This window comes from Cephus cinctus, unplaced genomic scaffold, assembly GCF_000341935.2.
Source record: "Cephus cinctus unplaced genomic scaffold, Ccin1 Ccin1_scaffold3202, whole genome shotgun sequence".
Lineage (NCBI taxonomy): Eukaryota > Metazoa > Arthropoda > Insecta > Hymenoptera > Cephidae > Cephus > Cephus cinctus.
In genome coordinates, this window is record NW_014334501.1 from 330471 (window position 1) to 342589 (window position 12119).

Below are 12119 nucleotides of genomic sequence, written 5' to 3' on the forward strand. Positions count from 1 at the left end.
TTTTTTTTTTTTTTTTTTTTTTTTGGACGCACAGTAGATTGCCAATACAAGACATTTTCTTGATACGGCACAAGATAGCCTTCTTCCAGGGATAAACTTGTTATCAGCGTCCACTCATGCACTATACCCATAATAATGAATTTCACCGGCTCATGTTTCCCGATAGGAGTCCACGTACAGAATCGAACGCAAGATTGCTTCAGACTTCAGTAGCAGCTGGGATAGAACTGGGGAAGCCCACGTACCCGAGTCAAAGAATACATTCTAATTCGAACCTATACGTCTACGTTGCGCGCGTTAAAGTCTGATTTGAAATTGCAAAATACGCGGAGGAATTGCAGAAAAATTACTTTTGGGGAAGAAAATCTATAGCTTTCCTGGGCCAAACTAAAATTTATATCTGGACTTGGATATTTTCTTTACTTTGCACGGTACTTCATACTTGACCTCTCGCGAGAGATCAACGGTTCAATCGTGATTGTATTTATTCCTTGTGAATTCGGTACAAGGTTTTGCCTCCTGTCGGTGCGAATCACTTGGGCGAGAATTAGTATTGTTTGTGCTGGTCATTGTTCTTTGCCGATAGCACAAGTGCTAGTGGTATTTTAACTTTCGTAGCGCGTGATTTATTTGACTCGTTCACGGTATTATTTGTGGAGAGCAGAGGAATGTATTTCGAGGCTCGCAGATTGTTTATTGTCGCTTATCGATGGAATCGTGGCACGTTTTCTCAGTAACGTTCAGCATATGACAAATAAATAACGGGCCGATGAGTCATGACGACAGTGAAGCATCGTAGTATATAGGATTGTCTCTCCTGTGAAATCAGACGATTCGTATAACGAAAGATAGGGATATGGTCTACGTGCCCGCTGGTAGCCACGTACACGAGTCTCTAGTATCTATGTCAAAATTATTTTCATTTGGAAAACTGCGCAGTTTCCGAATTTAGCTGAGAAGTCTGAGAAAATGATGTTATAATCCTGGCTGGCGCCCAGGATTCTTAAAGCACTTGTTCACGACTGATAGGCAAATATTTCTACCAATACTCTCGCCAATTTTCTTAGCATAATAATAACTGCTCGAACGACGCGGCTTTTCTATCGGTTTACTCGCTCCGTTGTATTGCACACTGTTTCGTAGTTTCCTGTGGCCGGTAGGTCGTTTTAAACAAAGCTACGGGGTATTATTGTCGTTGATTTTTCTACATAGAATTTCTAATGGCGAGGCCACGTCGGCACTCGCGGAACGTAGCTTCAGTTTTTAATCGTCTCAATGAATGCGCGACTCGGCACATTATGCAATGCAAGAGAGAGAGAGAGAGAGAGAGAGAGAGAGAGAGAGAGAGAGAGAGAGAGAGAGAGAGAGAGAGACGAAGGAGAAGAATATAAAGACAGAAACACGCGACGAGAGATTACCTAGAAATGCGACGGCGCCTGGCATCGTGGTCGCCACCAAATTAAAAAGCACGTCAGTCGTAGTGTCAATCAATGAAGGTGCGTCAGAGAGCGAGCGAGCGAGAGAGAGAGAGAGAGAGAGAGAGAGAGAGAGAGAGGTGGTCGTTACAGAATGTTTATCATTATTTTGCACCATCTGGTAAAACTCAAGGGAGTCTAAGCTCTGATCTTTATAGTTTTAAACCTTCAATAAATTGGTGATATCAATGACTCGTGGCCGGACTCGATGCATTACGCGGTGAGACCTTGGAGCAAATTATTGCTTAGTCTGTTTATGTGTTGTTTGCAATAGAATTATTATGGAATTCGAGCAAAAAAATATTACGAATTCAAGTTAATGTTTCATAATCTTTGCCAGAGAGAAACTGCAGTATCTAATGAGACAAAGATACATGTAATCGATATCGAGTCAATAGCAGCGATACGACGTTCTTAGTGCTTTCAAGATAAAAAAATAAGTGTCCGTCGGGTGACAGTCGATTTGATAATTGATACGGGGATGAGCGTCCTTATTCATAATCAAATCAAAACTTCGCACTTGGTTCTCGATTAACGAAGTGTCAAAGAGAGATTTAAAAAAATACAAGCGAGAGAGAGAGAGAGAGAGATAATAGGCGAAGCCTTGGAAAGTATCGGTAATAGCTTTAACGGATCGGTTCGCGACCCTGACTCTTCCGCTCAGACCAAGTAAGCCGCTATGTACGTTCCTGAATTATTGGAAAGTTTCCGAAAGAGCGAAGAACGGAATGACTCGAAGGATTCGATGCTCCAGCATTCTTGAATGACTTTTTTGCAAAAAATCAGCGACAGGAATGTGTTGACATGTATATATATATATATACACACAAACAAAAACAAAGAAAAATAGATGCTACGTGACATATACGGCAGTCTCTCTATCGGTACGATTTGATTTTTGAGGACGCCCACCCTCGTGTGTAAGTCAGGCGACGTAAATGTCATTGTGAGTCATTTCTGGTTGAGGATCACGATGATTTGCGCGATTATGTATTAGTTGGAAGCCGGTGGCACGACTAGCGACTGCGCCAAAGTAGACAGCTGAGAGACGCCGATCCTTGAGGCCCTCATCCAAAGATGACGTAACCCATCCTATTGAAGACGGTTGTCGTGTGAGTGCCTCGAAGTTTAATGACAAGTAGCCGCAGATGCGTGTAAAATACACGTGACAGGCCAAAACTATCCACAGCTACATAAAAACACGTAATGCCAACGCGTTAAGGAGAAAAAACCAGTTCGAATTGGTCGCGAGTCTTTGGATAAAAATAGACGTTCAAATGACTGCGTAATTCTGCGAATCTGCTGTATCAACACCTTCCTCGAGACTCATTAACGAGTCGCCAGTATTTCTCCGCTGTGTGTTCCGTTATCTAATTTTTCCAAACATTCGCCAATTGTTATACTAGTAACTTAATATTTTTATTTAACCATCTCACTCGCTCTCGTGTCTCCGATTCTTTCACTTGGGGCGACTTTCCACGCACAGCGACGTCCGACCTACATAATTTTTTTTTTTTCCCTCCTAGATAGACGCATCCACGTTTATGGACATTTTCGATAAATGTGTCGATTTAAATAGGCCAGTAGCACAAGGTCGGATTCGCTTGCTTCTTTCTTCTGAGTTACAGAGTGCTGGAGAAAAGGAAAATGAAAAGTAAAATAATGAGAGGAAAAATCGTATCGCTTCTCTGCTTCTCTTCGTCCGTTCGTAGACTCCAAATTTTACAAAAGTTGGCAACACTCGACGACACAGTAACTACAGGGGTTCGTTTCTCGTTTCGCAGCAAAACGTTCTGCCGAAATCAGGAACAGCCCGAGGAAATTCAATTTCCCGAAATGATCCACCAGTGGCTCAAACTTTCCGTTAATCGTAACTGATGGATCGATTGAAATTGAAATTTTTGAAAAATGAATCAATTGACGAAACAAACCGCCAAACGTTTTGACATAAATGATAAGAATGGGAATTGCTCGTTCTTTGAAAGAAAGTTGCAACGATTGGATTCAATACCGAGGAACTTTATCGTAGCGATGCGGATGCACGTCTGCCTTTAATTGCCATCAAATTTACGAGACTGCCAAACGCAAATACACGGGGGAGCCTGAAATAGTCGGTCTGACGTCAGTGGCGCTTGGATTAGACATATGCATGCGTACCGGGAGGCTGCGTCGGAAGAATCCATCCGATTTGATGGGCAGCATCTAGCTGCTAATTAACGATGGATTTATTTATATACGCATATATAGATAGAAATACAGGAGCCGAGGATAGTTATATCTCTGAGATAGAGATCGGTCTCTTCGATTACTTTTTTTTTTATCTCAATAGTTACGTTGTGATGGAAAAGCCAACGACGATAAAGGGTTACTGATAACGTCACGAGTACGAGCCTCAACAATCATATGATCGTTTGACGTCAATGTGAGAGACTAATTTTACACGTGTCATCGACTTTTCAAAATCATCACGTGCCAAAAGTTATTAATAACGAGAAAAAAAAATAAATAGAAACTAGAGAACAACTGCACGGAGAAAGAATGATGAATCGTGTGCAAAGTTTTGACGTACGTCTCGTCTGGCCCGATTTTAGACCCATAGTTGGCCGCCACACTTATCGCTTAGTGCTAATATAGAATTGCGACCCAATGATAGACACCGTGGATAGACGTGTACGTACATGTATGTACGTACATACGAGGAATTATCGAGGAGCAACACTGCCTCCTTCGTCCGTAAGGATGTCGAGGTTTGGCGAACCGGTTTCAAATCTCCTTTTTTTTTTCCTGACAGAAATCTGAACGCGTGCCGAAGGTACTTGTCGCCCACTGACGATAGAAAAAAAGGTATAAAAAGATGAAGACGACGGTAAAATCTTTCCATGATATTTACGAGACCCCATAAAGCGTATTACGTACCCTCGTCGCACAGCCTTTACCTCTTTTGGAATTTGAAGGAAAAATATATATATAAAGATTCAAGGTAGGTTTGCTCGCATCCCGGTTGACCCTGAGGATCATCATCGGTATCATGACCATCCTCTGGACACCTTTGCATCCTGTAACTAAAAAGGTCGAAAAATAATGACGAACCGGCAAGAAGCAGGAATCGTAATCAGGGGCCTTGTTTGTTATTGAGTCGTCCCTGGCTTGTACCATGCGTGTCCACCATACACTCGCAGTCTCCTATCAAATGCTCGCATACTCTTATGCGAGGTTCACACGCGTTACCAATATAGACGTAGGACGGTCAGTTGCCGGCACCAGTCGCGACGCTCATTCGTTCTCCGACAGGAGGAGCAGTTAGAAAGTCAGCAGTCAGCAGACTTCGCGCGCTATCGACCAACGGCTTTAGTGTTCGCTCGTCGAGCAAACTCGTGAAATCGTGCAGTTACGATTCCGTCGATCGCAACTTAGATTCTTTTCCTTCGTTACTCGATCCTCGTTATTCTTTTCGTTACCGTGTTGGTAATCATTTCGAGGATTCATGATCCTCTTGTGGCATAAAACAGCAACGCGTGTCTCTCTAGTGATCTTGTGAATCGACCGGTCGCAGCCCTTTCTCAACTAGGCAACCATAAATGTTTCCTAGAATCGTAGAAAGATTCGTATTTACACCAGCGGTTCGCTATTGGAAAAGAAAGTTAGTGTTCACGATCACATGAATATTCGTCGCTCAAGAAAGGAAATATAAATCTACCCAGAGACTACAAACTACATGTAGGTAGAATCCATATTATTACGTGATCATACATACCTCTAAACACATATCCAAATACTTGTTAATTTTTTATCGCTTTTTCCTCAATGCTTTTCCTTTTACATTTTACTCTAATTAATTATTATCTTCATCTACTTCGTTCGTTTTATCAGTAACGGGAAGCAGCACGTATCATCCCGATCCTCTTAACTTTATCTATTGGGTTACTCGAGTGTCGACGTTTTCTGTGTCCTTTATGTTCTTCGCCATACAGTTGCAACATGCTTACGTTCATCTCCATAACGGAACGTTTGCCTTCCGCTCGCATTTCAGTCGCGTAATGTCCGCTTGGTAGCTTTAGGTTATAATAGTATAGTAGTCGATAATGCCGAATAAATATTCGGATTGCTCAATAATAATATTCTGATGTACATCATCTGTCAGTTTATGCATATAAATAAAAGATCGACTATGTATATTATATATAGGTGAAAGGTAGCTGAGACGGTATAGCGAATAACACGGCAAAATATATGCCGTCTCATTGTCAGAGATCTTTCGCCAATAGGTAGACACGTGTCGGTATGGACTCGATAATTAATAATTTCGAATTCAGATTGGGGTTAGGCAGAGATATTTTTTGTAAAGCTTGGATTAATTTCGCATTAATATCATGAATATAGTCTCGCAAACATTTGTCTGGAATCCATCTTCATTTGTGCTGATTTGTGCTAATTGTCGTTTCCACGCGAATGACATTCGCAAACAGTTCTATTCGTTTATCGTCACTAATTGATTTTTAAATATTAGTGATATCTCGAACGCTACTTATAAAACACTGCTGATCGATCGATGTGGCAGTACTTTCATCAAAAACTTTCGGTAGACCTATGCGCTTTGAAGAAGTTTTATTTCCATTCGGTTGTCCCCACTGGAAGGCACTTTTGCATTGAGAATCAATTAAACCAGTTAGAGGCTTGACGGTACGTTGCTTGATGCAATTAAAATCGCTCGTCGGTCACGAGGACTGTTAGGCTGATGCATCGTTTTACTCGACTGTTAACCAACTGCGCAAGAAAGTCACTTCCGGTTTTCATGAAGTTAGCCGAGAAAAAGATATCTAGAAAGTAGAGAAAGAAAAATGACTGAACCACGGAAAATCGTGTCTACCTGTATATACGTCCGTACATCCTGTCTCCGTGTGAACATTCCGTCGCCTCGTCATCGTTATCTGCTCGAACCACGTAAATTTCGCGGCGGTTTCTCACTGCTCGTGCTTGACTGTCGTAATTTGCTAAAAAAAGAACTCGCCGGTCAGAGTATCGTCGCGGACTGAGTTGGCTCGCTTAAATTGGCATTGCGGCCAAAATCGGAAGTCAGAATGATTCGTTCACAACCGCGGCGTTCCCGAGGACTGTTATCGGCCTGATTAAAAAAATTCTCCCAGCCGCCACTCGGTTAGCCATATTGACAGCTTGTGCGTTACGATAAACGTCAGGTCTTAAAAGCTGTAAAAAAAATCCTGAACTAACAAATTACTTTTCCCTTCCTTGGGTAATTACTACTATGGAACGTCGCAAGTTCTAACGGTTCTTCCAGCAAAGTCTTTATTGTTTTTCTTCAAGCCACCCAGCGTAAACTGATGTAAAACAAAAATATTTTCCATGTGCCTCCAACTTCCCTTCTGAATAATGACTAAGGTTCGCTCTTTCTTGTTGCAGTATCAAAGGATCCACGGTGTACGGTGTGATCTCAACCGATTGCAAAGTCTGCAAGGACTCTAAGGGCGAGCTCAAGGAATCCGAGAGCACGTCGCTGCTTTGCGCGCTGAAACCGCGCAAGCGCAAGGAACGCCGCGAATCTTGTTGCCAGGAAAGGAAGCTAATAAGGTATGGCCGGTCGAGCTGTAATTAATTGGATCTCGACAGCCAGAGCATCACCGGATCTGTCCTCGACATCCAGTCGGGATCGATTACCAAGAGAATCTCTTACGCTCTTTACAGGAGCAACAGTGAAGAGCGCATTTTGGAAAGTGCTGCCAACACTGCCGATTCGATACGCAGAGTAAGCAGTCACGAGGATTTCAACAGCGCCAAGCATCTGCACTTATTATCGCAGCTCGGTCCGGACATGGGTCACGGAGTGGTGAGTCTGATATAATGCATCACATTGGCACTGGAAGATCAGTTAATTATCCGTTGATCCGTTGATGATTTAATTGATGGAATCGTTTATAGAGGTGCGCCGGGTTTCCTCTTCACGAGAGAACCAACGTTTCTCCGGTTTCTAATAAGCCGTCGCCGGTCCCATCGCCCTGCGATGCTGTTCTGGCTTCCGAGAGGTTCGAATGCGACGCCGAGCGTCTCAGAAGCAGCGAACGCTTCAGTAGGAGTGTCACTCCTCGGGGAAGGCGTCAAGCCAGACGCAGAAAAGTTCACAGAGGTTCGGATGTCGATCAGAATTCCAGTAAAGAAAACGAGGAGGAACTCGAGGGTATTTATGCCCGGTCTCTTAATGCAAACAGTCGCAATGGTTCGCCTGGGCCCAGCTTCCTTGAAATGCTAAGCAGTGGGCCCAGTAGATCACCATCTCCTGTTCGACCTCCGATCCTCGATCATGATGATACGAACAATCCCAGTTTGACGAACTGGGGTTTTCAGCATAGACAGGGCACTGTGGTAAGTATGAACAATCTATAATATTCGATGTATTCTGCAATGGGTGATATATAAAATTCGTCCTATTTTCTTATTCTTATAGGAGGAAGAAACTGATGCTCGCGTGGAAGCCATGTTGTCACCAAGGAACTCGTTGCTGGTGCCCAGAAGATTTTATTCTGAAAACGATGTTCAATCCAACGTTCCGAATGTCACCGAGCATGGTCTCAAAACTCTGACTAAACACATTAATGGCTTGAAGAAGAAAATCAAAAAGTATGAGGACGAGTTCGAACAGAACTTTGGCTATCGTCCTAGTCACTCTGACAAAATGAGTAACCGCGACATCAAGAAACTCTGCTCGGAGCTTAATAAGCTGAGAAAGGAGCATAAGATACTCAAAGAAGATCCAATTGGTGCGCTTCTGGCGAATGCAAACAACAGGCTGAATAACGCCGGCAGTCCAACGAACAATAACAACAGCCCGGAGAAGTCACGGGCAACGTCCATGGAAGAGATGATCAAGGAAGTTGAACGGAAACTCAATGAGAAGAGACTTAAGGGTAACAGACCGGATAATATGGAGGAATTGACCTACGAACAATTACTTGACGAGAAGACCGCCGTTCAGAAGGCTCTTCTTCACATCGAAAACGCCTTTGGAAGAGCTGTTTCTAAGGAAGATAGAGTAATCGTGCGACCACTCTATGACAGATACAGAACACTCAAGAGACTATTGATTAGAGCTGGACCGGTAAGTCTCATTCACTTGTCAAGTAGAATGCAAATAGTTAGAGGAGGCCACAAACTTTAAATATCATCGTGTATTTGTGGATTCTAGAATAAAAATAAAGATAGCGTGACTGAACTCGCGACTATTCTGGAGCACGAAGCAATGGACTTCACGTCGTCCACACTTCCTGGCAATGCGGCGGACGGGGAAAGAAGAGCCAGCGAACCTGACATGTCTCACCGTGGAATTCTCGACTGCATCGAGAATGTCGAACAATTCCCAACCGACAGCGACAGTCAGCACAGCAGCAGCGAAGGAAGTCGCGGTGTTGGAGAAAGCCTTCACGCGTTGCCACAGTCAGTATATTTAATCTAACTTCTCTGCCTTCATTGAGTTTCATAAACAAGAATCTGTAATGTTTCCCGTCATATTTATAGAGAGGAGCTTCTGATTCAGCAACGAGCTACACGCGAAGAAAAGAAAAAACTTCGTCGTGCCCTCAAGGAACTCGAAGTCCAGTTCGAAGCTCGAGCGGGTCGCCGAATGCAAAGAGAAGATCGCGGTCCACAAGTAACGACAGTGTACGAGTCTTATAAGCAAGCGAAAGCCAAACTGAGACTGATTGAGGCTCTGCTTGCGAAGAAAGCTTAAAGCAACGTATAAAATCTCGAGAGACCGAGAATTGATACCCGTTGACGTCGTAAAGACGAATTTCCATTGAAATCGAAGAAATTCGAACGATGCGTGTTCTTAGAAAATGGCGTAATCGCATCGAGAGGTCTTTTTTGTCGAATTTATAGTAGGGGGATACAGATAATAACAATCAAGATCTTTTCAAGCTGTACGATCGATAAGTCGTAAAATTTTACGTAGAACTTCTGGAAGATTAAAAACATTCTCTTCGCGGAGTTATTATTTCGTTTGACTTGTTTGAGTACTACTATAATGAGGATGTTACGGTGGCCATTAGGCTTATGGGTTTCTTGCAGGGGGAGAGTGGTCGTTTTAACCTATTGGCTACTTCTTCTTTGCCTTCGTACTCGATTGAGAGGTTAATAAATAATGAAATTTCTCGACCTATGAATATATTGAATTTATATTATTATTTTTTTTTTTTTTAATACACTGGTGTACTTCTCGTTTCCTTCTAGACGCATTCGAGTACCAAGGCTCATATCTATTTGGAATGCCTTTATTTATTTGTACTTATCTATTGTTCACGTGTGCGGTTTAATGACAGAGTCGCTCTGTGTTAAAAAAGAAAGTTATTTCGTTCGTCATATTTCGTAAACTCTTCATTTTGACATATACATACGTACAACACTTACGCGTGCTCCATTTCATTAGCACTAAACGCGTATTCATAAAAAATCATTAAATGAGAAAATAAATGAGTATCGAACGGAGGGATTACTTGTAAAAATAAGTACCTTAAGAGATATCACATGTTGTAATTGTAAGAGTACTATAAAATGTTATAATCATATAACATATGAAAAGAAAAAGACAAAGATAAAGATTGACTACGTTCTTGTTGATTTTTATGTTACATTTGCACGTTTAAAGTGTGTGCGAAATGCTGACGATTATTTTAATAATCGTTCATCACGTATCACGGTGTTTCTACGTGAATCACAAAATTCTTATCGTTGGGTGCTATGTCTTTAAATAACGTAAGGGTCGACATCATACGAATGACATTGACAATTGAACCTATGCCGAAGAAATCTGTTTAGGACACGTCTTCCGTTTTCATAATTATTAATCTTTCTACGCGCGCGTAGAACGACAACTTGACGAGTCGCTACTTTACCGTGAATATATCTGTACATACAAGGATCGGTATCGACGGTATATTAACACACTTCAATTAATTCTGGAAATAGAAAATAACACGTACCATGACTTTCGTCATTTTCATATAGGACTTTATTACGTTCTTGATAATGGTAATCAATATACAGTGTATGAGAGACAATTTTCTAGACCAAAGCATTTTTTAGTCTGTGATATAAGATATTTGTATCGTGGAAAGAGTGGATCGAGTGTGGTAATGTTGGAACGGATGTGAGTGCATGAATGAAGAGAGTCGAGAAAATGTTTTTCTCAAGTTGTATCATGGAAACGTGAAAAAATGACTTTGTTGCTTATGAACGGAAGGAAAGGAATGGAGAAGATAGTCCACCTTCTTACTAGCCAGCGTTTATCGGAACTCGACGCTGAGTACCAGCCAGGACTATTTTCGAAGGTACATTCTATCCTCAGGGAAATCGAAAGGGAGAAAGAAAGAACGGCAGAAAAATGAGAAAGTGGAGGAATAGAAACTTACTTTTTTATTCTATGCGAGAAAAATGGTATCATTTATCGAAAGACGCATACCGATTGCTTAAACGTGGTGATAGGGCATGTGTAAAAGTATAGTGAGTGCGGCACGAATGAGGATAACAGAATGCAGATGATAATACTATTTGTAGATCGTAGCATAACATTTTATATTAATATTGCTTACAATATTTTATAGTTTGTAGCTGGAGGAACACAGACATTACATTGTATTGATTAATGAAGGAAGAGGGTTAAATTTGGAATTACGAATCTTTTGCTAGCTACGCGCGAGTAAGAGAGACACAGCAGACATATAATGAATACATTACTAGCCGACAATCCATCAAGTTGTTAATTGTAAAAACATGCAGCTAATGTTTTCTTTGGTATTTTCTTGCCAAAGAAAACAAGAAAAGGCACAATAACAGAAGGAAAGGCATCTCGGTTATGGTTTTCAATAACATATCTAGGGAGTAGGTTCTCGTTAGGTATTAACGTGCAGTGAATGAACCCGGTGTGCAGAAGTTTAATAATCTTAATACAGTAAATCTAATCGAATACTTTGCACATCCATCCTCTGCTGTATGCGCTACGTGTAGATGTATTTGGATAAAGATGAAAACAAGCATGACGCCCTTCACGCGTTCAGTAAATATCTTACAAGAATCCCAACGACTTCGACGTTCTTACACACGATATACGTTAATACGATATGTATATATAACATAGCGTTGTACCTACATACATCGTCACATACATAAATGCATACATTCATACTAACACCTTCATACATAAATTATATATATTATATAAATATATATTGTACGAGATAGCACACACGAGCGAATATAATAAAATATGATCTACAATCACTCCGTTACGTTATTATTTCCTTACTATTTGCGTATGTCACCCATATGGGACGTCCATCCAAGATTCCAAAACAGAGGTTTTCCCCTACTCAACGCTAGATCCCAAAACAATCTTTAGAAAGAGACGGTAACTATAGAACTCAAGAACTATTGAAAAAGCCTATTGTTGAAACATTTCTAAACCATTTCTAAGAAAGTGCAGTGCCAAATTGACACCCGTGTAGTATCTCAATTTTTATGAAATATTATTTGATCTTGATTTACTTTTAAAATTTATTCAAAATATAAAATTGAGGTTGAATAAAAATCTGGCAGAATATACGGAGTAGATAAAACTTGAATTGAAATTGTAGAATATCG

At 41.2% G+C, this 12119-nt stretch overlaps 1 protein-coding gene across 6 annotated transcripts in view; it reads left to right on the forward strand.

The window, feature by feature from the left end:
* Nucleotides 1–11759, forward strand: part of LOC107274499 (protein FAM13A) — a 22446-nt gene extending 10687 nt beyond the window's left edge. For all 6 annotated transcript variants that reach the window (XM_015753709.2, XM_015753711.2, XM_015753708.2 and 3 more), the window contains 6 exons: nucleotides 6894–7061; nucleotides 7176–7317; nucleotides 7410–7850; nucleotides 7933–8583; nucleotides 8671–8918; nucleotides 9000–11759. In XM_015753709.2, coding sequence (XP_015609195.1) covers nucleotides 6894–7061; nucleotides 7176–7317; nucleotides 7410–7850; nucleotides 7933–8583; nucleotides 8671–8918; nucleotides 9000–9213 — 1864 coding nt within the window. In that variant the 3' untranslated portion in view covers nucleotides 9214–11759. The remainder of the gene's footprint in view (nucleotides 1–6893; nucleotides 7062–7175; nucleotides 7318–7409; nucleotides 7851–7932; nucleotides 8584–8670; nucleotides 8919–8999) is intronic.
* The last annotated feature ends 360 nt before the right edge of the window (nucleotides 11760–12119 follow it).